Source organism: Theobroma cacao, chromosome 8, assembly GCF_000208745.1.
Source record: "Theobroma cacao cultivar B97-61/B2 chromosome 8, Criollo_cocoa_genome_V2, whole genome shotgun sequence".
Lineage (NCBI taxonomy): Eukaryota > Viridiplantae > Streptophyta > Magnoliopsida > Malvales > Malvaceae > Theobroma > Theobroma cacao.
In genome coordinates this window covers 3868757-3891976 of record NC_030857.1, presented here as the reverse complement: position 1 = coordinate 3891976, position 23220 = coordinate 3868757, and the positions used below count along the sequence as shown (strand labels likewise).

General features: G+C 34.0%; 2 protein-coding genes across 2 annotated transcripts; one reads left to right on the top strand and one right to left on the bottom strand.

Moving 5' to 3' along the window:
• On the top strand, positions 4947–9783 carry LOC18591896 (KH domain-containing protein HEN4). The gene is made up of 9 exons (XM_018126346.1): positions 4947–5077; positions 5837–6555; positions 6807–7238; positions 7369–7623; positions 7854–8177; positions 8464–8525; positions 8631–8742; positions 9165–9319; positions 9431–9783. Exons 2-8 carry the CDS (start codon positions 5860–5862, stop codon positions 9306–9308), a joined length of 2025 nt encoding a protein of 674 aa, XP_017981835.1. The 5' UTR covers positions 4947–5077; positions 5837–5859; the 3' UTR covers positions 9309–9319; positions 9431–9783.
• LOC18591895 (amino acid permease 6) lies at positions 10329–14197 on the bottom strand. Its single transcript, XM_007018313.2, has 7 exons — positions 13714–14197; positions 13363–13596; positions 13022–13115; positions 12665–12879; positions 12370–12512; positions 10994–11221; positions 10329–10907 (listed from the first exon to the last, which is right to left on the bottom strand). The coding sequence occupies exons 1-7, from the start codon at positions 13823–13825 to the stop codon at positions 10482–10484; spliced, it is 1452 nt and encodes a 483-aa protein (XP_007018375.2). The 5' UTR covers positions 13826–14197; the 3' UTR covers positions 10329–10481.

Sequence of the window (23220 nt, the reverse complement as noted above, 5' to 3'; positions counted from 1 at the left end):
TATTAAATTGAGGCGGTTACAGATTTCTTGGGACCCGCGATGAACGTTTCGAGAACGAAGAGTTGTTCAGAACAAACTTGCTGGCTAAGTTGCTTTTTCAGCTCCTCGTACTTTATTGTGCCACGTCAATTGGGCTTGTCTGCCGATTTGTTTCTTTCTTTGGCCCAAAGAAATTTGAAAATTAAAAAATAATTAAAAAAAAAAGACAGAGAAGCTCTTTCGCGACTTGGAAATTTTTGGATGACCAAAAAAAATTCCTAACTTTTGACTTTCTTTCTTCTTCTCCTTAATTCTTAATTAATCGAGTTGACAATTAAACTTGCATTAAAAAATAGCGCGTTTTCAACTTTAGAAAAAAAAATGGTTAGAATTCAGGAATTTCATATATTAATATTTTATTTTTTCTTATTTATCTATTTCTTTTTCACCTTAAAATGCTCATCTTTTGTTTTTGTTAAGTAATTTATCAAATTTCTATCCTTATCATTAAATTAATTTAAATCAATTTATGCACTCTATTTTTTCTTTTATTTACTTTTCGTGCAAGTCATGAGGTCTTTATCATGAGTTTTTTTTTTTCTAAAACAAGAAAGAATTTTCAATCCAATCAAAGAATTAAAAAGAAAATACAAAGTATGAACCAACAAGCAGGTTACAACCGTTTTGAATTTGGAAAAATACAAAGCTCAATTAAAGTCAATGGTGTAGTCTTGTCTTTGTTTCATTCTCCTCACTTCTCCCATCCTTTGTTTTAGTTCATATCAATCTCAAATGACTTGTTGGTGAGTCATGAATTATACGAGAAGTCATTGATACGACTAGATAGAAGAGAAAAAAGTGTGGTCAACCACGAGCAACTACTTAAGAAATCCCACAAAAATTGAGAAAAAAAGTCTCCATTATTTGGATGTTACCATGGTTAAATGTCTTTTTCATTTCTTTCTTTCTCTTGTCTTAATAATTTTTCTTTTTATAAGGTATTTATTTGTTTTTTTAAATTTATTTTTTCAAAAATCATAACGTTTCGATTTCGAATATTGATTACTTTTCACGTTTATTACTTTTCTAGTGATAAGTAATGAGTTATTATCTAATATTTTTATTCTAGTTATATGTAATCAGTTATCATTCAACATTTAATGTTTGAAAAAAATTATTTTTTTTATTAATTATGTTTAACTAATTAATAATTGATTAACTGTTATTAATAAAAATATAAATAATATTTATAACTATGTAATGTGACATTAAAGTGAAAGGTGAAAAATATCAAATAACTGTATCAAAATACTACTCTTTTTATTCAATAATTGCACCGTTTCATCTTTTTGCATCATTTTCTCTTCACTTTTTTAGTAGAGAAAATTACGAGGAATAGTCTTTATTGATAAAGACATTTTAAAAATAACTATCAAAATAAGTTTAATTGTTTTTAGTCATATTTAGCCATGACTTGACAAAAATATCCTTAAAACTATTTCAAATAAATTAAACCATTCATCACAATTTCTCTCTATTTGTGTTTCTGATTTTTCTCTCACCATCTCAGTCTCTCAAAATTTATCAATTTCTCTGTTTGACATTCGATTGCTATACTTCCAATTTTTCTCTCCCGCATTTTCAGATTTCTCTTTCTTGCGCTTTCAATACACCAAACAATGGTTTTGATATGCTTGAGTGGGTGGGTATTTGAAAATTTTGATTTTTAAGTATTTTGAGTAAAAGTAAAACGGTAAAAATAATCACAGATGTTTGATATAGCTTTTAATTGAATCAATTCAGGACCTAGACACCAATAAACTCAAAAAATGGAAATTTATAAACCTAAGTTTTCAAAATAATTTTTTTTATTTTTAGTTGAAATAGATGTTTTAGATAAGAAAATTTATATTTTGATTTATGAAAATATATTAGAAACACTTTAATCGTTGTCAAATTGTAAAAAAAAAAAAAAGAAATGAAGAGAGTTGAGAGGATTTGAAATTTTGGTTCGTAAGTAATAATAACATTTTATACATTAAAGTGTAATAAATGTTTTTGAATATGACGTGTAACAATAATATTTTTTTAACATGGTGTGTAACAACATTTTTTAACCATAGCGTGTAATATGTTTTTGTATATGACGTGTAACGACAATATTATTTCAACATGACGTGTAACAACTTAACCATGGAGTGTCACATGTTTCTGTACATGGTGTGTAACAACCTAATCATGACGTGTCACATGTTTTTGTACATGACGTGTAATAACCTAATCATGGCGTGTAACATATTTTTGTATATGGCGTGTAACGTCAAAACGTGTAATTTCATTAAAAGTAATTTTGTCTAATTTGATTAAAAATAGTTAAAATTATAAAAATGCTATTTTTAAAAACATTTTTGTTTTTAAAAATGCCCCTTCTTAGTAATCTTTCTTTTTTCCCAAAGGTATTTATTTGTTTTCTCCAACAATCACAATATTTCAAATTTTATGATTGTCCACAATCATTACTTTTCTAGTGATTGGTAATGAGTTTTAGTTCAATATTTATTTTAGCTTGTTATAAATAAATTTTGGTATAATATTTGAAATTTTTTTTAAATTATTTAAAAATTTTCAAATAAATTTTTATTTTTAATTAAATTTATTTAAATTTGTATAACTAATAGTTGATTAATTATAATTGATAAAAATGTAATTAATATTTATAGTTACATGAAAATAGCATAAAAATTTAAAAATATTATATAATTATATGATCACGTCATATCAGCATATTATATTTTTTTTGTTAAAGTTGCACCATTTCGTCTTTTTGCATCCATTTCTCTTCCCTCTCTTAATAATCTATAGTTTTCCCAAAGTATTTATTTGTTTCTTAAAATTGATTTCTCTAACAAATACAATGATTCAAATTTGAGGATTAACACTTTCCACATTCATCACTTTTTTACTTATGGGTAATCAATATTCATTGCAATATCACGTAACTATATAATTATGTTATATCAATGTATTACGTTTTTTTTGTTAAACGTGGTATCGTTTCATCTTCTTGCACCATTTTCTCTTCCCTCTCTTAATAATCTTTCTTTTTCCCAAACTATTTATTTGTTTATTGAAATTGATTTCTCCAACAATCACAATGCTTCAGATTTGAGAGATTGAAAACTTTCCACATTCATCACTTTTCAAGTGATGGGCAATGAGTTATCATTCAAAATTCATTATAACTTGTTATAAATAACTTTTGATATAATGTTTGAAAAAAATCTTATATTATTTTTAAAAAATTAATAAATTTTTGTATTTTAATTTCATTTAACTAAATTTTTATGATTAATAGTTGATTAATTGTTATTAATAAAAATGCAAATGTGATGCTAATGTGAAAAGTTAAAAATATCATGTAATTATATTATCATATCACATCATTGTCTATTATGACATGTTAATATACTGTGTTAGCATCGCGTTTCATAGAATGATAAATAGTATTTTAACTGACAACATTTAATGAACTATTAATTATAAAAATTTATTTGATTTAAAATAAAAATATAAAAATTTGATTAAATATAATAAAAGAATACAAGCCATGACCCAAGCGATCCCAATTTATGTCATGAGTTGTTTTAAATTACCAGACACTTTTTATGCTGAAATTGACTCATATTATGAAGAGGTAATGTTAAGGATTATAAAATTTATTGGAAGAGTTGGAAATTTATGTGCAAATCAAAACATTATAGGGGCATGGGTTTTAGAAATACAAAGAAATTTAATTTAACTATGCTAGCTAAACAAGGTTGAAGGCTACAAACCCAAGTATCTACTTTAGCTTATAATTTGCATCTAGTCCAATGGCAGTGGTGGAGATTGGTTTGGACATACTTCATCAGTTTCGCAAGGCTTCTTGCACGCATGGAAATTCACGGGATGTTGGACATGAGATGAGATTACATGTGAGGTATGGTGCGGGCCGACTACTGTTGAGTTAAATGCTGATGCGGCTTTGTTTCATTCACATGGAGACTGTAAATTAAGGGTTGGATTCAACGTGTAAAAACAGAACGGGGATGTGATTTTAGCAGGTTCGAAGCCCACACCTCATGTCACAACTGTAGTGGAAGCCGAGCTAAAGGCTTTAGCCTGGGCTCTATTGATCTGTTATCAACAAGGAATCTATATGAGTGAAGCAGAGATTGATTACAAAGAGGTGAATCATTGGGTGAAAAGCCGTGGAAGTACAGGTCAGCTGGGCCACATCGCGGAAGATTGCTTGTTGCTGTTAGAAAGGATTTCTTGTCAAGTAATTAGTTATTTGTGTCAGAGGGGCCAACAAAGCAGCGCATTCCTTGGCTCAACGTGCAAAGACACTGATGGGTGGTGAAGTCTTTTGGACAAATGTAGCAGATATGCCAAACAACATAGCAAAAATTGTGTTGCAAGATATACGTGAGCTGTAGCTAATAGCTTGGTTGTGATGGAAGGGATACAAGATCTCTTGATTAATGTAATAGACATGTACAAAAAGATATATTTTTTTTCATGAATTTTATCTCATTGGATTTTATTATGAAAAGAGATTTCAATAAGGTTCTTTCTGCAAGATGTTAGAGTTGACAAAAGCTAGAGTTAAGCTGTTTATGTCTAGTAAGAGTATGTCTTATTGTATCAATGTTTCTGATGATTAATGAAGTTTTTCGTTTGAATTATTAAAAAAAACTTGTTTAAACTTTTTTTAAATTAGTAACTTTTTAAAGTATTAATTGGTAGCTTTTATGACGTAGACGATGGACACATTATTATTTAACCAAGTAACAACTCATTGACATGGGCTGATTGAGTGAGCCCGTGTATCCTGTAAAACAAAAGGCCCATAATCCGAACAGGAAAATCCATCTGTACCCGGCCCATCAAGTCACAAAAACAGGCAAAAATGAAAAGTAGTACTACAGAAACCTAGTCCAAGAATCTAAGGATCTCTAGTTTGAATCTCGTCCATTCTCAATCTTCATTGCTCCCGAAGCTATCAGTAAATTAATTTTCCTTTTGGGTTTTGCTTCTTTGGATGGTCGAATAAACGGTGAGTTTATTTCGTTCTTCACCTACTTAATATTCTCGTTTTTTTTTTTTGGTTAATGTTTATTATTTTAATGAATTATGGTTAGAGTTTGTTCGTTTGTTCGTTTGTTCTACCATAAATTTTAAGTCTCGAATTCAGTGTTAAAGGATCCTAAAAGTTTGAATTCCCTATTATTTTAAAGCTTCGACTTTATCCGGAGTTCATTAGTTAGCCCCAGACTGTAGAACTCATAGTAATTGTGAGAATAGGAGTAATCCGTGGATTAGGAAGCTATGACTTTTTCTTTACCAGTGGTGTAGTGTGTTTGAGATTAATACAAATGTATGTAATATAAGTTTCAAGAAAATGTGTTATTGGGAGTGATGGAATGAAAGTAATCCTAGTTCTTTAGGCTTGAATCTTCAAGCTCATGCTCGTCTGTCTAAAACTTTTACCCTTCTACCAAACTTGAGCGACATTACGGACTAACTAATTCAGAAGTTTTAATTCTTTGTTTTTACCTTAAAGTTGGGCAGCAATGTTTGATTGCGTTTGGTTATCTGGAAAAGATTGGAGATTGCCTGGTGAACATAAGTTGACATGTTTGTTTTTTCACATTTTGATATTCTAAGCGTTCAAGGGCAGCCTAATGTGCAAGATATGGATTTTTTTTTTATTATTTTCTGAATAATCCTGATAAGAACTTTGGTCATGTTTTCTTTGTAGGTTCCAATTTTGTTTTATGGAATTCTTATTTGCATTTGAATGTATGTAAAACAGGTATTTTCACATACTTCTCAACCATGTCTACCCCTTTGACGCCTTCTAAGAGACCACATGATAGGAACCCTTCAGAGACAAATGGGAAAAGAAAGTTGCAAAAGTCAGGGCAATCAAAAATTTTGCCTGGTGGTATTGTTTTTCGTGTACTATGTCCTGCATCTAAAACTGGTAGTGTCATTGGCAAAGGTGGCACCATCATATCACAAATTCGTCAAGAAACTGGTGCAAAGGTCAAAGTTGAGGAAGTCATCCCTGGTTGTGATGAGAGAGTAGTTGTCATCATGGGTTCTGAATCTTCTGATAAAGAGGCTGGAGTTAGTATCGAGCAGGGGAAGGAGGATGGTGGTGAAGAGGCTAATGCAGCCAATCAGAGTGATGAAGAAAAGGAAAATGGTGAAAACAATGATGATAAGATTTCTGATCCTGTGAAAGATTTGAAATCTGTAAAGGAAACTTCATATGTGCAGAAGGCCTTGTTACTTGTTTTTGAAAGAATAATTGAAGCAGAGCCAGATTTAGGTGGAGTTGATGAGGAAACTGTTAAGTCTTTCACGATGGTTTTAAGGTTACTTGTTCTTTCTAGTCAAGTTGGCTGCCTTTTTGGCAAAGGTGGCAGTGTAATTAAGCAAATGTCTGCCGAAAGTGGGGCACAGATTCGAATTCTTCCTAGAGACAAACTTCCTCCATGTGCTACAGCTTCTGATGAACTAGTTCAGGTACCTTATGTTCAATTCCCATATTACTCTTATTATTACAAATGTGCCATATAGTTTGGTGAATGTAAATTGAAGTGATGCTAGGTTTCATAGTCCTGTTTTTGTTTTGTGACAATTATTTGAGACTTGAACCTTGATTATAGTGCTGTTGCTAGCTTTAAACTTTTTATCATATGATTCCACATGTGAATTAGGTATCATTTATAATTTGTTATGGACTTTTGACATTATCTTCTGTGGTTGTGCTGTAGATCACGGGGGAGGTTGCTGCAGTTAGGAAAGCTCTTCAATCCATTTCTCAACAGCTTATAGAAAATCCACCTCGGGATCATGACTCTTCCCCTCTCAACCCAACAGGGCAGTCATCCCATTCATTTGGTCCTAGGCCTGAAGTTCACCCACCACCAAACCATTCTTTTAGTTCTCAAGGACCACCTTTTGCTGCAGGGCCACGGGACGTTGATATTCATTCAGCTGTTCCGCCTCTTATCCCTGGCAGAATGATGCCTTCTATGGAAATGCTAACATTCCGGTTATTGTGTCATCATGAAAGAGTAGGTGGTGTTATCGGAAAGGGAGGAGCAATAATTAAGACTCTTCAGCAAGAGACAGGCTGCGAGATCAAAGTTGTGGAAGGTATTTCTGATTCGGAGGACCGCATAATTGTCATATCTGGTCCAGCGGTATGATTTTGCTCTCTGGATATGTTTAAATATGACAAGATTTTGAAAATTTAATCTTCTATTTCTTGATTATCTAAGTTGTTAGTATTACAGTGGTTTTTGATTTACTGATGTTAAATAATTATTTCAGCACCCAGATGATAGGATATCAGCAGCACAAGATGCAGTATTCCGTGTGCATACCAGGATAAATAGGGCTATACCTGATAGCAAAGACAAGTCTTTGATGGCCAGGCTTCTTGTATCATCAAATCAAATTGGTTGTCTCCTTGGCAAGGGTGGTGCCATCATAGCTGAAATGAGGAAGTCGTCTGGGGCTCATATTCGTATATTGGGAAAGGATCAGGTTCCAAAGTGTGCTTCAGAAGGTGAAGAAGTTGTTCAGGTGTGCTTATGTGTTTTTCTTAAGATGTATAACTTTGGAAATTTTGGTGTTATTATCGTTGGTTTTTTACAAAGATGGTAACAATATCTTGTTGTTGACTGTAATGAAGTATTTGTGTATGTTATCTACTTATGGTGAAACATATCTTTGCTTGCATTTTGATCCAGCATAGTTTAGTTTCAGATTCAGGTTGGGCTTGCTCATTTTGATTCTTTATTTTGTTATGGCAGATTAATGGAGAACATGACACTGTTTGTGAGGCTCTTTTGCAAATAACAACTAGGCTGCGGCATCATTTCTTTCGTGATGCATTCCCGTCTATTAACCATCCTTCGAATCCTGCCTTCCTGGATCAAGGACCCCCATTCCCTTCATTTATGGGAAGGAGGGAATTTTCACCTCCAGGATTAGGTCCATTTCACCATTTTGATGCTTTTGGTGGCCCACCTCCACATGGTGGTTTTCATCCCCATGATGATCCTCCTTTCATGCGCAATATTCATCGACCAGGCATGCCTCCCCATATATCTGAAAGAAAAGCATGGGCCCCTCAGGTATTGGGGTGATATTGCGTGCCTTGCAAGGCAAAGTTTTTCTTTACACATATAGCTAAGCAACATGAGCCTTTCTCGAGTATTTTCGGTTGCCATGAGATTTAATAGTAGTGGTTTACTTCTTTGCATCTGGTTATTGGAATTATATGACAAAATGTTGGTGACGGCTCTAAAATTTGAAATGGGAGAAACAAATTGTAAAGCAGTAGGTTGATAGACTAAATAGATTTTGTGACAATCTTATTTAAGATGTGAATTTATTTTGTGTTCCTGTGTTTATTTGTAGGGATTTATAGGCATGCCAGATTTTGCTGGACCTCCCCACCGAAGAATTTCTGGTTTTGGAGGGTAAATCAATCAAAATTTAGCTGTTAGTAGTTGTATTAGTTTACAAGTTTTCTTATGGCAATGTCTCAATTGTTTTGTTGTTTCCCTTAATCTCTGGATATGTAGAGGAAGCCAACCAGCTATTATTACAAGCACCACCATTGAAGTTGTTGTTCCTCGTTCTCTTGTTCCTACAATATATGGAGAAGATGGTGCATGTTTGAAACAGATACGTCAGGTATGTTAATGAATCTGGTACTTCATCTTTTCTTATCATGCTTTCCTTCCCTGATACGGAAAAGGAAGCTAATTTAGACTCACTACCTTAAATTAAAAGAATAGAAATTCAGTTAATAACAGTAGGGGCATGCAGAGATCCATAATTGTGCTTTTTTACACTTCTATACTCGTCAGTAGAGAGAAATTAGGGCATGGGCTTTTTTTTCTTTGTTATACTTGATTTTTTTCACCTTTTAAGGCCATTGATCTTGTTGTCATTTAAGAGTATGGCAATAAGTACCTACAGTCCTCAGCTGCATTTTTCACTTATATTTACAGGATAACTCCCTAAAAATAATAATTTTTTATGCATTACTCCAAATGATAACTACATTCAAACAATAGCTTTATAAATTTTCAATAACAATATCACTGTTGCAGATTTCTGATGCAAAAATTACAATTACTGACCCCAAGCCCGCGGCAACAGAAACAGTGATTATAATATCTGGAACACCGGAACAAACCCATGCAGCCCAGTCTCTAATTCAGGCTTTTGTAATGAGTGAGACAGAATCTTCGTGAACTAAATTAAGGTAATAATCTATGTAACTTCTTTTATTTGGTTATTGAAACTGGATATATGTGATGCTTTGTACGTTTCTACTTGATATGTTTATTACAAGGTGTTTTATTACTGATTGCAGACTGCCAGGGATTCTGATTTCACAGTTTTGTGAGTATGCCGGTACTTTTTTAAACTAGCTAGGGATTGATATCATACTTTGTAGATTAATTAGTTCCTTCTGTAAAGCATTCCTCTTTAATCTCACATGAGGAATTACACTAGTGATCGATTTGTACTTCGGGTTTTAAAAGTTGAGAAGGAAACTATTTTGACTTACATAAACATTTGGATTGGATGAGGCTTCAATAGACTGTGATATGTAAATACTTTTTAGGCACATCATCAAACATGGTCGCTTGTTTTGTTGCTTTTGATGTCAAATAACTGAGGTAATTGTTAGCTATATATACAGTAGAGAACATCTGACTTTTTGATTGTCTTGATAAATATAATTATACTAATTTTAGATGCTGCTGTTTGCCAATGATAGTGCTGTGTAACAAACACATGGTCAATGCATTCGTATCTATAAGGGGTTGATTCCACGTTGACGTGGTACAATCAGCTTTCCCATGATCATGTGCTGAGTGTTTTTGTTGACTGAATTCTTTGTCGGAGATAACCGTTTTGTCCTGTAATGATAGAATTACTTATCCTGTTCATATACTTCAACAGAAATTGCATTTTTCCTGTATCAAAATTTTACACATTTTGATCTTGTATTCGCGATTTCAGTTCAAATAAGGACTAACTCTGACACTGTCGACATGAACCAGTGAAAGAGTTCATGTGTCGATGACATGGCAATGATTTGTGCAACAATTAAAATACTATGTTTAATATGATGTTGAATTAACTTGATATAAAACTTATTGGTTAATGAGAGAAATTTCGTGCATCGTTGACTTTGCTAGATCACTCACCCATTTGGGTGGTGCTTTAAAAGTGCTTTTGCTATCAAGATTATGGTAGCACCATAGCAGAAATTTTGTCTTAGCATTCTTTTTCAGTAGGGAACACATTACAAGCAGATTTGCATTTGCAACACAGAACAAAATACAATTTGCACAAATTCTTTCTTATTGAAAAATTTTACATATTTGAGAGAATAAGGCTGTGGGTAAGGAATATCATTCCTGAGTCTGAAAGGGCCTGTATGCCTTGAGGCTTTGCGCCAGTCCTTGAATAGATCCAGCTGCAGCAATGAGTGATACTATCAAGCAGGCCCAGCTCAGTATCTTCAGCCACATCCACCTGAACGAGTACTTGGGCATTTTCGTCTGTGCAATGTGCATCTCGATGGGGAAGTAGACAGTCAGTGGCCAAAACGAGGCTGCTCCGATAAGACCCAAGAAGTCGTTGAAGAAGGGGAATATCATGGCTGCCACGGCAGTCACAATAACGTATGCTGTCCTCCACACCAACCTGAAGAAGTTGATATAGTAAATACCGTACAACGGAACATCAACAGCATGTTCACTTGTAATGAACTTGTTGTCGGGCCAGTGTCCGGCGCACCACCCCTCGACGAACCCGAATAATGGTTGGCAGAAAACCTGGATGCATGTCAATCAAGTTAAGCAAAGGTGAATAGTAGTGATATTGTTTCACAGGAACATGTTCCACGGATTGTAGGTATTACCTGGTATGCACCAATAAGATGGACGGCGATGCAGACGTTAGCAAAGTCAATCATCCAAAAGGGTTCATAGAAACCGAACCCGGTCAGGAAATTTCCTGGTGCATCGTTTCCGAATGCTGCATAACCAACAAGGCCGCAAAGGACATAGAATAAAGTAGTTGTTGATACACCAATGCTAGTTGCTCTCTTCATGGATTTGTTCTCTGGTGGGCTCGATTTGATCGTGTCCTGCAATCATAAAGTTCCATATTTCTCAGCTATACCAGCAAAAAAAAAAAAGAAATTGTTTTCCCAATGGAAGTACTAGTTCCTATCTATTGCGACGAATCGAGAGGCTGCACTTCAGAAAAAGGTCATTCGTTTTTAAGATGAGACCGGAAAATTGAGACTCAACTAGATTGGACGTCACAATCGGCTGTAATAGTGTTCATGATAATTCATAGCACACTTTTAAAAGGATGGTGGACAAGGAAAGATCGAATTGGAAAGAGCACAAATGGGGCTGTCACTTCGTCCTTTTTGAAAAAAAGCCAACAGAAGCAGTGGCCCAAGTTCTGAAAACAGTATGGTCCACCAGATATGGTCCATAGGAATCTTCGTAACTCGTCATCCTACAGTAACTCTTCCTGTTTCGTTCGACAAACTTCTTTGATTTATTATTATATAATATTTCCCCCCACAGCCCCCCATCTCTGAACATTCATCCCAAGAGCTGAAAAATTCAAGCTGAAAACGTAACTTGCCTCTTCCTAATTCCTACTACCACTGGCCCCCACATCTCAGGACCGCCACCGAAAGAAAGGCAGTTTTCATGTTTTAGGTGTCCTTTTTTACTAAACATTCCAAGCCTCCCTTTGTTTTTTGCTACTATACACCTTTTAAAGATTCTTACACGTATAATTTCACATGCTGGGTTCTTGGGTACACCCCATAAACTAATCAAAATACCTAACAACAATCCTTTCATTTTTGAAGGGTTGTACTTGTTCTTTATGTGCAGGAATCTGGGGAAAAAAAATAGGGTAAACAACCACCATTTCATGCCGACATTTAATCAGGCACACATTTCAACCTCCATGCATTCATCACATGATCTTGTTCATTACCATTTTTTCTTAAAGTATATACTGTACTAATGTTATACATATACCTACCATGCGACCTACATACCAGCACTATTAATACATATACCTACTTGCATACTATATATATATGTGTGTAAATATATATATATANTATATTTAGATACTGGTAAATATAATATAATATATATATATATATATATAATATATATATATAAATAGAATGTTGTGTGTGTGTGTGTGTGTTTGAAGTTAAATAAATTAATTAATGTGTGAGGCTGGAAGTATACTTGCCTGAATCTCAATGAGGACGGTGGAGTAGGCATAGGCAAAGGCAATGTCCCCGATAGCTTGGAATGTCCTCCAAACCTTTTCAGATCCTGACACGTCCACACCTACTGTCACTCCAGTTAAGCTTGTCCTTACATGTCCCCCACCTTGATGTTGATTTCAGGGAAACAAATTAGGTTTAGATGAAATTCAAGCCACTCAATCGAACTGAATAAACAGAAACGAAATTAATTAATGATTTTGTTTGTTTGTTTGTTTATGTGGATATGCGAGCTTTTTCTATCTTTCTCCCTGTTACCTGCAACTGTGGCTATGGAGAGTCCAAGGCCAATGGAAGAATAAGCAAAAGACATGATGGCCGCGAGAATAGAGAGCCATGAAAGCTTGTGGAAGTTTGGGATTTGGCTGAGAACGATCTGGATGCAAGCGAAGATGACCATGAAAGGGTAGTTTGAGGTTTGGCACTTCACATGATGGCCGTGCTTGTGGAAGCAATTTGACCTTTTGACGGCCCTGATAACAATGGAACGGCAGACAACAAAAGAACAATTACAAAATCATCGTCACTATAAATTTCAATGCATTAGTCAAAAAGAGTAGTTTATAAGAAAGAGAATTTCAAATTTTCAAAGTCAGTTCTGTTGACTATACTTACACCATGCTAATTGATGCTGTGATAGTGTAACCAATGGTTACGCCAATAAGATTTCCATACTGAGCCAATCCACATAGCTGGACTTTTCTTCCTCCTGGAAAAAGAAAAAGAAAAAGAAAAAACAGAAGCATTAATTTGCTGTTTCATTAATCATCCTGACAAACACAGTTGAATTTTGGATATTGAAAAGAAATATCTACATGGGGAAGGAAGCAATTTCTCTATAAAATATATTTTCATGGAACTTTAAACAAGTTAAAGAGGTAGGAGCATAAATCAAACAAGGTAAACAATCACTTATAGTATTAATTAATGTGAAGATTGACTGCTGATATTAGTACCTAAGTAAGCTCTAACAACATCCATGTAGGTGTAGTTTCTCTTTCCATGGACAGGGTCAGGAGCCCTATAGCAATCAACAAGAAGGGTGGAGGTGAAGTAGGTGATGAAGGAGAAAGCCATGAGAACAGCTGGTCCAGCCACCCATCCCAACTGGGCGATGGCCCATGCAAGAGACAGCACTCCAGAACCAATCACAGCAGTAATAATATGAGCACTTGCAGTAAGCCAAGTCCCTTCAAATCAAAACCAAAGCCACATCTAAGAAAAATTTATAACCCCCATAAAACATTGACACAGAAAAAAAAAAACATGCAAAGAAGGATAATAAGCATTGCGGGGGGAATAACTACCGGTTCTCTTGACTCGACCATCATCATCCAAGTTCTTCTGGATATCTCCATTCTCATAATCTCCAGGGTTTTGCTCAATGAACATGCTGGTCTTTTGCATCTCTCTGGCCATCCCTGTCTCTCTTTTCTAAAACTCTCTGAACTGTTCAAGCTAAAATAGTTATTGAAGAGAAGACTATATTTTTGGAAAAAGTGGGGCAGTAATAAAGAAAGTAGAATGTTGAAGGCAAAGGTCAAACGGCAGCGTTGGTTTGTGGCAAATGTCGAAACAGGGTAGGCTAGAAATTATGACTGAAGCGCTATGGGATGATATATAGGACAGGAGAGGAAAGGAAAATAAAACTGGCTTTAGCCTATAAGGAAATGATACAGAGTTTACAGAGAAGCGAGCATATATAGGGCTTGGTTGGAGCGTGGGAGTGGAAATTAAAAGGTTTTTGGGCACAATCGATGGTCGTCGTTCGTGCTTTCGGGGTCTTCTCATAAGGGCCGGTCCCCACACTTTGGTTTTGGGGAATATGTTTTACATGGTAACCATCCATTGTGATTTGACTATGCCACTTCCTTCCCCCTCCTTGCACTTTCCTTTGCTTAGTCGGTTCCCTGCTAATTTTGGGTTTAGAGTGCTATCAACTTTTCCCCAAGACACTGAGGAACACACGTAATTAGAAATTTGATTGACCCCTCCAGATGCGTTGTTGGCGGGTATCAGATGCAGGCGAAGATCATTTTGATGCGTTAAGTGCTCAAAAGTTACGGTAATGGATGCTTTGATGAGGTTTTTGGTGAATCACGCTACACCTTGACTTCCAAGTGATCTAATAATGATAATTGCAGTAGGTTTCACAATTCGCTTTACGAACCGACTTGTTTTAATAAATTCTAAACATTCCACGACTACAAAGTTTAAGAATTGAATCAATGGTTCATGAAGATTGCAAGAACAAAATAATAATAAAGTTAAACTTAATTGAGTTGAACTAGTGATTCCTAGCTAGTGCATCGATTATCACTCTTAATTATTGTACAAGAGAGTCGGCCCCAATGTTGGAGGGAGTAAACGATGTTATCTTTTCATATATCTCGGATCCAATAGAACATTTTTTGGCTTTATTCTATGTTAGTCTCTTTTCCAAATATGCTACCATAATTAAGTATACACCAAGTCTTTATTCACATTAGCCATGGAATTTGGCAACCTTATAGCTCAACCGCGAACCGTGCTTTGATAATTATAAGTTCCATGACTTTTGTTGTTTAGATAATGGAGGGGCTTTTAAATTTCATAGGTGACAACACTTTGAACACTTTGGCCTCCTCTTACATCCCCTACAGTGATAATCTGACTTTCTTATGCATCGGCAGGTTTACAATCATGATCCTTTGTTCTGATATATTGTACAGTACAGCAGTCCTAACTGGTTAATTGCCCTACTCCCTTACCCCGGATAGTTTTTGACTATGAAAACATTGGCTCTGGTTTGGGTTTGAAAACTTGGTTAATTTGGGACAACATGCAAATCCAAATGACAGGTTTGATGACTGAATGGGAATTCAACCTTGTACTATGGCCAAAAAGGGTCAATAAACATTCATTATCTGAGGACTTGATCGGTACTTTGCTTTAATTACTTGGCGTATGGTTGTTCTATATAATCAAAGCTCAAGGACTAAACGAAAGGATGGAAGAGTACAGACATCCACGTCGAAGAACAATGGACAGAAAAAAGACATTAAATACCATACGCGAGAGATTTAATTAACGTGTCGAAATATAGCAAATATTCTGCAAAGGGACAACAATGCTTTCGAAACCAGATATTAAATAAATGATGCGAAATTAATCAGATAATGACAGCATGTTATTATTGACTCAATCTTTTACTCGCTTTCTCTCCAAGTTGACAAGATAACAGAAGAAAATGTTGTGGAAAATTTTGTACTATTGGCTGGAGTATATTACGTGTCACTGGTAGCCGCGTCTTGCTGCTAACCATTTTTGTTCAGATTTGGCCTTGGCCTTGGACAAGATCTGGAGCGGAGGTCTTTTCTTTTGTTTTCTTTTTCCGCCCTTTCTGATTTGTTTCTCGTGTTCACATGTGAGGAACGACTCCTTTATATGGTGTTGCATACGTAAGCATGGGATTTGGAAGTTCAATTATTGAGCAGTCTGTTGAATGAAATGGAATTTGGATTCACGAGGCTGAGATGGGGTTGACTGGCTTTGAGTCATTTCTTTCATCTGGCATTGACTGCTAGAATAGAAACGTGAAGTTTTTTGGTACTTGATCACGGTCATGGGAAGTTGGACTTGAACTAAACCTGCTAGGTTCATGTACGAAATAGGAGGTAAATCCTGGAAAAAGTAAACGCTGCATTGCTGAAGATTCTGAAAACCAAGAAGCAGAAGTTTGCTTTGTACACTGATCCCTTCTCGGCTTGTTGCTTGCCGCCTTTCAGCACTTAAGAGTTTAATAATTGGCATTGTTTCATGTCACATTCATTCATCTAATTAACCTGTACTTTCCACGCATAAATGGGAGACTTTTTACGCGCAGGCAAAGTATCATTATAGTTCAATGGAACAATTATAGACAGACACCTGAATACAACGATATTCTCCAAAATTTCAACATTGACAGCTCTCCAATTGCAAAGAATTGGACAAGAAATGAATGGAAAGTAAACCTCATAAAAAGAAAAATAAGCGAGTCCTGAATAATGAATGAAGAGATAGATGGTGGGGGGGTGGGGGGGGGTGGAGGGTGTAAAAGATTAGGGGACAAAGAACAATATATGAGCTTAAAAGGACGCCATGTGTGTATGACTTCGTCTGGAGCAGCCCACGAGTCATGTTTGAGTGTATCTTATCTCCAGCAGCTCATGGCTTTCCTGAATAGAGAATGGCAACCAAAAAAAAAAAAAGAAAAGAGAGATGGGTCCCCTTAACTGAGACGTGCCATTCTTGGATTTTGACTGCAACTTTGTTGTGGTCACGAGCCTGCACTCTAACCATTTCTAACCCAGTGGTTACCCCCACTCGACCACCATAGCTGCTGCCAAGCAAATTTGGTTTTTTGTCCTAATTAACCATGAAGAAAAAAAAAGCTTGTGGGCATATATTGAATGCCAAGAGATATATATGGTTTAAAGATTAACCCAATAACATTTTCATGAACAAGTGATTAATTATAAAGCTAAAGATTTAACGTAAAAATGAATTAATTTTCCATGAATTTCTATTCATAACATTTGTTTTTCTTTTAAGTCAATAATATTAGCAAGGGACCACGTTCGGGTAGTGACCTGTCTCGATTCTGTTATCAATTTTTCCTTTTTTTTTCCCCTTAGTTCACATCTGCTTTATGTCATTCTAAGTAACAATCTAATCCACTCAGGTCTACGTCAACAAAGTGTTTTTAGGACATCAGAGGTGAGCAATGGTTCAAGGAAGGACTGTCTTGGGTCCATAGATTGGGATTGATTTTAAGATCACTTTGGTCTCGACCAGTGATTTATGATTCAAGTTTTTTTTAGAATCATATTTTTAGGATGATTAATGATTTTAGACATTTATTAATGTTCTCTCTTGGATCGAGTTTTGGATTAATTTTAAATTAATGATTATTTTGTACAAAATAAATTAAATAATTTCATATCGTAAGATTTTAAATCTTAAAAAGTTAAAAGAAAATCATATCCAAATTCCGATTTTGATTCTAAAAACTTCTAGAAGTAAGGTTTCTTCATTCGAAACATCTAAATAGTGGCTTTAATGTTCAAAACTTATGGGTTATAAGAAATTCGTTTCACTCTCTAAACTTAGGTTTTTGGAGGGACTTTGATACTCTTGAGCTCTCCAAGATAAAGTTGCTCAAGTCAACAACTAGTTGTAATATCATTCATAGTTGGGTTAGAAATTTTAGCTACTGATTTTCAAATTTGAGGCTAAGTAATAAAGTTAGTGAAAGTATTAATGGTTATTGGTGAAGGTTATGTCTAAAGAATAAGGTATTAACAATAGATTAATCATAGATAGGTGCTGTTGAAAAAGTTGATATTTTGGAGAGGTTGAGTCTTCGTCGAAAGGTGCTAGAGTATAACGCACGCTTCAACAGGTAAGTGGTTATGGCATTTTGAAAGTATTTTGACATATAAATATAAAAGCATGTTTGGAATAGCATTGGGAATGCTTGTGATGAAAACATGAGATTGTGGAATGAATGATATTGCTACCGTGTTTTGAATATGGTTTTGGAAGTGTATATGAAATATAAGTATACCTATATATGTATAAAACCGATTTTGTGAGAAACAAACCTTTCAATACTTTTACTTTCAAAATGTGAATTGAGTTTGAAATTGAGACTGATGCGTGAGTTACATGCCTTAACATATTTTGAAAACTTCATAATTGAAATGACATGCTTATAGCATGCTTTGAACTTTTGATTATTTGGCTTGTGAGTTAGAATTTGAATTGTAATTGGAATCACATACTCTTAATATGTTTAGAATCGTTATCTTGTGACTTATATGCTTTAGCATATCATGAATGCGTCATCATTATGACTTACATTTTCATAACATGTTTTGAATATTAGAATAATCATGAGTTACATGTGCCAAACATGTTTGAATAGGTCACATGCCTTTAATGTGTTTTGAATATTATTATTGGTTACATGTTCCTAACATGTTTTGTTACGAGCCTTGCCACTTTTTGTACATGCCGTTGCATGTTTGGATCACGTGTTGCAACATGTTTCGATAGCATCATTAAATAAGCACGACAGATGATGCATAAACCATAAAGCAGGAATTGTCATTGGTTCAATTTTTTTGCTTTACATGGGATGTTACGTTAATGATACGTGCGTGGTGTAAATGGTTTAAGGACCTAAAGTTTAAGCATGTGTTTTGGTTGAATGATGCTCGGAAATGGATTGGTGAGCCAAACGTTGAATTCCCTTTTTGGTTTTGACTTGAGAAAAGTGGAAAAATTGGATACAAGGGAAAAAATATCCATCATTGTAAGAAAGTATCGATACTTGTTCTACAAAATGCCTGAGAAAAGCATTATGGACTAAAAGTATCAATACATTTACCCAAGTTATCAATACCTTGAAGGTAGAAAACATTCTGTTCAGGAAGTATTGATACCTTTGGCAAAACAATCGATACCTTGACTGCATCTGTGATGTTTTTATCCAAATTTAAAGGGTTTTGTTAATGTATATAAGGTTTAGATGGAATTCAAAAAACTAACAAAATTGACTTCAAGGTGAACATTTCAATAAATGTTATTTTTAAGATTTATTTCGCCCCCACCACTTAGTATGTAAAGAGGAATTATGCTAATAGCTTGAGGGATACAATAAAGCCAACATCTAACTTCATCTTGCACTTGATGAGAGTAAACTGCTAGACACATATGAGGGTTTGTAAAGTTATTTGGCTTTAGATACTTTTTACAGTTAGTAGATTAGAAGAAATTTGGACTTTCTTGGTAGATGATGAGAACTCAAAGTGTTTATGTTTCTTTTTAGAACATAACGCTTTTATTGCTTTTGATTTTTCTACTTTTGTTTTATTTGTTTTTAGTGTGTCAAAATGGTTGGCAACAAGTCCTTTATATAGACTTGCAAGTACCTCTTTTCAAGGACATAACCCTTTCATCAAGGCATTTCTTTGTCTTAAAGACATGTCTGCACTTTGCAAAACACAATCCTTAGATGAAAGTATTGTTTCAATAATCACTTTATAAAAGGATAATCATTGATATCATAAGACATAATCTTTGAGTTATAATATGAAAAGATAATTTTGTCTCATAACCTTTGAATTTAGAGGTGTTTTCCAACATATCACTTTATCAAGAGACATAACTATTTACATGAAAAATCACCTATAATTCAATACTCATACTATGTCATACTATGCGACATAACCTTGAGTTAAGATTGCTTTTCATTTGACGACACAAGTATTTATTTTGAAAATACACCAACATGTTTTGAGTTCGTTCATGATTAGTTTATCTCTCTTAACACCCGAGAGGTTTGTATGACTATGATGTGTCCTAAGTTATAAGAATTGTGTGGATGATTGAGCAATGATTTGAGGAAATGTGCATATTTGATATAAATTAAGTTTGCAAATACTCCTCTTTCTAGTTTGTTCTCCCTTCCTTTTTTTGCTCATTGAGATTTTATATCTCATCACACATAAATTATATTTTTGTTTCAGGTCAATAGATCGTTAATTGGCATTTGTGGAGAGTCACTTTTTGGTAGGTGATCGTTGGTGCTCTCAATTGGTTAGGGCTTCCCCTTTTATATTACTTCGTCGATCGAGTCATCAGTTGTCGATTTTTCATATGCTTGATACATTGTTTAATGTTTGGCCAATATATGGCTTGAGATCATGTTTAAGTTTCATATTTACAAGTTATATTGATCGTTATGTACAATCAAAGTGGATTGTTTTGAAATGTTGAATATTACTCTTGAAGTATATATATTTAGTTTAATTATATATGTGTCTCTTATGTTTTGAATAAATTGTTGTAGCGAATCATGTGTTGGAAGCTTGCTTGGGTCATGTCTCCGAAATTGAGATGTGATAGTAATTTACATTTATGATAAAAAAATATTCTCTTTAAATTATTATTTTTAAACAAAATTCAAAATTCAAAATCGATCCTAAATCATACTTAATATCAAAGTAGTGCTATGAAGGTATAAATCGATCAATGATCTAAAATTTTGAAGATCGATAGATGATATTTGATATGGATTTCAAAATCATCCATTCAAACCATCTTCACCCTTATCAAATATGCACGGAAATAATTTTAGTTGCACAGTTAATCAAAGTTTTTCTTTACATGAACTAGAATTTGCCCCCACCGTGTTAAGGTAGATTATTCTTTTTTAAATTTTAATAAACTCGTTCATGGGTAAGAGACATTTTAGTTTAACTCACTCATGGGCCGTGGTTTTTTCCTTTGCAAACTCTAATAAAAATCTAAAAGTCTTAGCTTGAAAATGCGACCTTTCTTTAGGTTGACACATGGCATAATGAGGAGGCTTCCTTTAATTATGTAATAGATGATTATGGTCCGTTATGCCAATTTTAGTTGAACATCCAAATTTTTTTTATGTCCCAATGCATCCAAAAACTCTTGTGGGAGTGTATTGAATGTCGGGAAATGGTTCAAAGATTAACTAATAACGTACTTCATGAATAAGTGATTAATAAAACTAAAGATTTAAAGTAAAAAAATGAACTTTTCAAGTATTGTTACTCAAAACACTAAACTTTTTTTATTTGGGTATGTCTTTTAATGAGAAAATTGAGAGAAATGACTTTTCTTGATAAAGACATTTTAAAAGTAACCATCAAAATAAGTTTAACCATTTTTAGCCATATTTAGTCATATCTTGACAAAAATACCATTTAAACTATTTCAAACAAATTAAACCATTCATCACAATTTCTCTCAATTTGTGCTTCGGATTTCTCTCTTACCATCCTAGTCTCTCAAATTTTATCGATTTCTCTGTTCGGCATGCGTTTGCTATACTTCCGATTTCTCTCTTTTGCGTTTTCAGATTTCTCTTTCTTACGCTTTCAAGACACCAAACAATGATTTTGATGTGCTTGGGTGGGTGGCTGTTTGGAAAATTCGATTTTTATATATTTTGGATAAAACTAAAATAGTAGAAATAATCACAAATGTATGAAATAGCTTTTAATTGAATCAATTCGGGACCTAGATACTAATAAACTCAAAATTTTGAAATTTATAAATCTAGGTTTTCAAATATTTTTTTTTATTTTTAGTCAAAGTAGGTGTTTTAGATAAAAAAAATTTGCATTTTGATTTATGAAAACATGTTAGAAACAATTTAATCTGTGCCAAATTATAAAAAAAAAAATAAAAAAAAAGAAAAAAGTTGAAAGGATTTGAAGTTTTGGTTTGTAAGTAACAACAACATTTTAGGCATTAAAGTGTAACAAAATGTTTTTGAATATGTCGTGTAACAACAATATTTTTTTAACATGTCGTGTAACAATAATATTTTTTTTTCAACATGGCGTGTAATAACATTTTTTAACCATGGCGTGTAACATATTTTTTTACATGGAGTGTAACAACAGTATTTTTTTTCAACATGATGTGTAACAACCTAACCATGACTTGTCACAGATTTTTGTACATGGCGTGTAACAAGCTAACCATAGCTTGTCACAAGTTTTTATACTTGGCTTGTCACATGTTTTTATACTTGACGTGCAACACGCTAATCATGGCTTGTCACAGGTTTTTGTACATGACGTGTCACATATTTTTGTACATAGCGTGTAACACGTTAACCATGGTTTGTCACAGGTTTTTATACATGACGTGTAACATCATAGCGTGTAACTTTATTAAGGGTAATTTCATCCAACTTGATTATAAATAGTTAAAATTATAAAAATGACTATTTTTAAAAATATCTTATCTTTAAGGATTATTTTCAAAATGCTCCTTTTTTAATCAATAATATTAGCAACGGACCACGTTTGGGGAATGACCTACATGTTTTATTTTTTGTCTTAATTCAAATATGCTTTATGTCGTTCTAACTATCAATCTATTCCACGTTTGATTTTCATTTAAAGACAGCTTGGCATCCTGGTGCAGTGGGAGGGAACCGTCTTTTTACCCCGATTGTTGTTGGACCCTAGTGTAGTGTAGTGGGAGAGGCTCTTCATAGTGCCAAAATTTGTGCCAAACGACATCTAAGTTAATAGGGCGTTCCCTAGATGTTAGAAGTTAGCAATGCGACCGCTCACGAGTGATTTAAAATTCATGAATTTAAATCGATTTTATAATTTGATGAATGATTTATGATTCAAGTTTTTAAAATCGATCTTGCATGAATAGTTTATCATTCGATTTTAAAATTGTCGATTAAAACTTGTAACTTATCTTTTTGGATATGTATAGGAGCATTCTTAGTTGCGTGATTAATAAAAAATGGCTTTAGATGAATGATTGTGAATGAGGAGGGAGATAATATGCCAATGTGGTGCGGAAAGACTATTATTCTTTTGTATTGCTTGAGAACATCAAAATTTAACTAAAAAAGAACAAATTCTCAGTCAGGATCGTTGGACTGAAGCACTAACAATTAAGAAGAATCTTTTGCTCATAATCATTCACTTGAAATTTGATGACTAGTTAGAGATGATATAGTACTAAAAATACATTAGTGTGGGATAAGATGAAACCAATTATTCAGATGCTTTTTGCTTTATTGTTTTCCCTTATTTAGTACGGTTGTGCCTAAATGATTTGTCACATCTCCTCAGCTCGGGTGCTTCAGCTTCTAGGCACATGATCCTCCTGTCTCTCATTTGGCATCTTTCCTGTTCTCCATTTATTCTTCAGGAAAGTGGATGCCAATCAACTCCAGACCTAATTCTAGACACCAGTCTGGGAAGTTTGTCTTT